The following is a 3706-nucleotide window of genomic DNA, read 5'->3' as shown; positions in this document are numbered from 1 at the left end:
TCACTGCTATTCTCATTTTTCATCGCTTACAGGAGCTCACTTTTTTAGGATTAAGCATTCAGATAACACTACGATATTACGTATAATAACTTAGCAATCAGGTAATTGGTGCTAGAAGCTTAATGGCCTCCAATATTCTGCATCCATTTTGAGTCACACGACAGAGTGCCGTTAGAAATCTTCTCCCGTCAAAAAATTTGTATCGTTCATCAGTAATAAATTTCATAATTTAAAATTAATTATACAGTTCATAAACATAATACTGCCTCTCTTCCTACAAAACTTAGATTCCGAGATGCTCGACTGTTCTAACATCAGCTTACCACCAGAGACATCCGGATCCCGCAGCAGCACTGATGTAAACTGCCCAGAATGAACCGTGTTTCGCTTTAAGTGTGCGCGACTCGAGAATAGGTACCAAGAAATTGGCGTTGGTATTACTGTGGGAGCAGTTACCCATGGGATACCACTAAAATTCTCTTAAGAAATAGCAGTGTGCCTCATGGTAAACACTTAATCAAGAAAAACTGTAGTCGGAGGCGTCCTTGTAACTGTGTTTGTAGTTTTGAAATTATACAGAACAGAAGCAGGGTTGAGAAAACTTTCAGCACTGATGTGACCATCAGGAAGTACTACAGTTTATGTAAGGTACACAAAACTGAACTGAACGAGCATACTACATCTGTTCATTCAGGTTCAGAGGAACTACACAGTACTACTACCATTTAAGCTACAAAATCGAAGCAAGTAAGAACACAGTAGCTAAAACAGGCAGGTCATTTCACATGCTTGCGATAGGAGGACACATACTCTCTTTCGTGACCAATATTCATGATACTCTATCAAAGCAATGTCTGATCCACTGAGAACAGATCATCAAGCAACAACTGCTGTTTCGACAGCTGCACAACCAGGAATGGCATGAGATTCTGACCAATCGTCGCCAGCGCTTGCTCGATGTTCTGGTGCGTTATTTAGGAAATTGTGGGTGATGCAACCAATAATATTGCAGGCACGGTGTCGAAGCCCTGCAGCCATTCCTGAGCCTGTAAGATCTGAAGACAGGACACCAACTAAGTTGTACTATCAGTACGCACTTAGTTTAGAGCATGGTTCAGACTTGCAGGTTTGCAATATAATTAGGCACAGTAGGGATGCTTTCAACAGATTATGTGCACTGAACATCAAACATACTGTGGCAACTGATCGACAGACAGAACTGAAGACAAGCACACTAGCGTACAAGCAATTTTCAGGTACCATCTCAACTGCTCGTTCAATTGGGTTTGGAGGCAGCTAGCAAGATTACACGTCACAAAATTGACAGTCTAATGACAATTAAGCTCAAAATCAGAGCCGAATAGAACAAGCTAGATAAATCAGGCAAGAAAATTGGCACGTTGGGAACAGGCATTCAAACGCAGATGAATGAGAACAGGAAGCCAACATTTTTCATTTCCATAGATGATAGCAACAAGAAGGTACCATCAGATTAGGCATAACAGATCCACCATGACAAGAACAACACAGGCACATTCTGAAACACTACTAGCACACGCACTTCCTAACAAGGATCTAACAGACGACGCATGGATTGCAGATCGCGGACTAGGCCCTCTCGCCACGGATGCGGCGGGCGAGCTGGATGTCCTTGGGCATGATGGTGACGCGCTTGGCGTGGATGGCGCAGAGGTTGGTGTCCTCGAACAGCCCCACCAGGTAGGCCTCGGCGGCCTCCTGCAGGGCGGAGACGGCGGAGGACTGGAAGCGGAGGTCGGTCTTGAAGTCCTGGGCGATCTCCCGGACGAGGCGCTGGAAGGGGAGCTTGCGGATGAGCAGCTCGGTGCTCTTCTGGTACTTGCGGATCTCGCGGAGCGCGACGGTGCCGGGGCGGAAGCGGTGGGGCTTCTTGACGCCGCCGGTGGCCGGGGCGGACTTGCGGGCGGCCTTGGTCGCCAGCTGCTTCCTCGGCGCCTTGCCGCCGGTGGACTTCCTCGCCGTCTGTTTGGTGCGGGCCATGGCGCCGGTGTTGGGGATGTTGCTGGGTGGGTTGGAGAATTGGAGCGAGGAGGAAGAGTGGAATGGGACGGCGTTAAATAGGAGGAGAGCGCCGAGCGGGCGGGGGATTGGAGCGGGGAGCGCGCGTGGTTTTGGTTTTTCGGGATGGACGGTGGGGCGTGGACCGTTGGATGCGTCGTGCGTGGACGGCTGGGATCTGGTATCGAGGGAGCGATCCGTGGGAGGGGGGCTTCATGCGCTCTGATTGGTCGAAGAGGAGTCCGAGGGAGTGATCCGCGGCGAGGTGGCTCGCGCGCTTTGATTGGTCGAAGAGGAGTCATGCGGATCGTGCCCCGCGCCACTGATTTCGCGTGCATACTGAAGGCCGAAGACGAAGCGAAATGGCCTGGGAGAAGGGCGCCATCGTGCTCGCTCTTTGCCGCCAAGGCGCCAACACGCCCAAACAAAACCAAACTTTTTTTTTTGAGGATCAACAAAAACCAAACTGCTACTATAGCACGCCATCGTTGTAGCAAATGGAGGGTTCACGGCTGGAGTTACTGCTTCTGATCTTCGACAAAAATAATTTTACTGCCCGGAAAAAAGATTACGGTAAAGAATTGTTTTGGTATTTGAATTAGAACGATTTGTGGGCCAAGTGTTCCCCGGACCGAAAGAAAAGAAGAAAAATCGTGTGTCTTTCTTCTCCTTCAGAATCTGTTTCTATTGGCCCACGCATTGCTTGTGCGCATTGTGCAGTTTGTAAACTGGCACCACACGAGCGCGAGGAATTAGCTGAACGCAAAAAAATTATAAACAGTGGATACACCGAGGCCATGACGCTGCACTTGAGCTGTGTCTCAGTCAAGTCACTTGACCCTCCTCTCCTGAGTGAAGAAACAAAGGTGCACCGTGCACGGTTTTAGTTTGGCAATCACAGATCCCAAACTGATTTTAGTTTGGCAAGTCTGAACCTACTCCATGCTACACAACTGACTGATACTATGTGCACAACTGACTGATATACTATTGGGGTACCGAACCAAGAACAGGACAGGGCGAGGCAAACGTTATTGATAATCACACGCGGAAATTGAGTAGGCAGGGCGCTCAGTGACAGCGCAAACACATGCCAGATTATTACAAGCCCTCTGTGTGAATTGCATCACAGAAGAAATCGCTAGCAACAGAAATTCATCATTATTCTTAATCGCATATCAGCAGGTTGCAGCTCCATGCAGCAATTTCCACTCCAATCCAGGAAGAGTACTACTACTTGCAGATAACCAGAGTTCAACAAAGATACACATATCATCAGTTTGCCAAACGTGGCAGTGTTCAGTTCAGAAAGATATACTAGTACAAATGGCCAAACATAGATGCGTTCAGTTTCAGAAGAATCTGAAAGCGAGATCTCATCTGAAAGCTGAACTTGCATTGCTACAAAGTACAAACACATGGCAGAGATTAGTACAAGCACTTGCTACTGGTACAAATCAGGTCGGACTGAATTAATCACTAGCAGCGGGAATGCATCACTCTAAATCCCATCTCAATTTGCAAAACAAGATTCAGCAAGCAATCAGCCATTCAGAACCAGCAGCGGTACTACTGCTTGCAGATAAAACACAAATGCACGAACATGGCTGTATTCAGCTTAAGATGAGTAGAAAAGCCAGCATTAGTAAGAACATCACTGACACAGATG

At 47.7% G+C, this 3706-nt stretch overlaps 1 protein-coding gene across 1 annotated transcript; it reads right to left on the bottom strand.

Moving 5' to 3' along the window:
• Window positions 1-1426: 1426 nt before the first annotated feature.
• On the bottom strand, window positions 1427-2052 carry LOC119349237 (histone H3.2). The gene has a single exon (XM_037617268.1). It carries the CDS (start codon window positions 2017-2019, stop codon window positions 1609-1611), a length of 411 nt encoding a protein of 136 aa, XP_037473165.1. The 5' UTR covers window positions 2020-2052; the 3' UTR covers window positions 1427-1608.
• Window positions 2053-3706: the final 1654 nt, after the last annotated feature.

This window comes from Triticum dicoccoides, chromosome 1B (genome assembly GCF_002162155.2).
Source record: "Triticum dicoccoides isolate Atlit2015 ecotype Zavitan chromosome 1B, WEW_v2.0, whole genome shotgun sequence".
In the NCBI taxonomy this organism is placed as follows: Eukaryota; Viridiplantae; Streptophyta; class Magnoliopsida; order Poales; family Poaceae; genus Triticum; species Triticum dicoccoides.
This window is presented reverse-complemented; position numbering and strand designations above follow the sequence as displayed.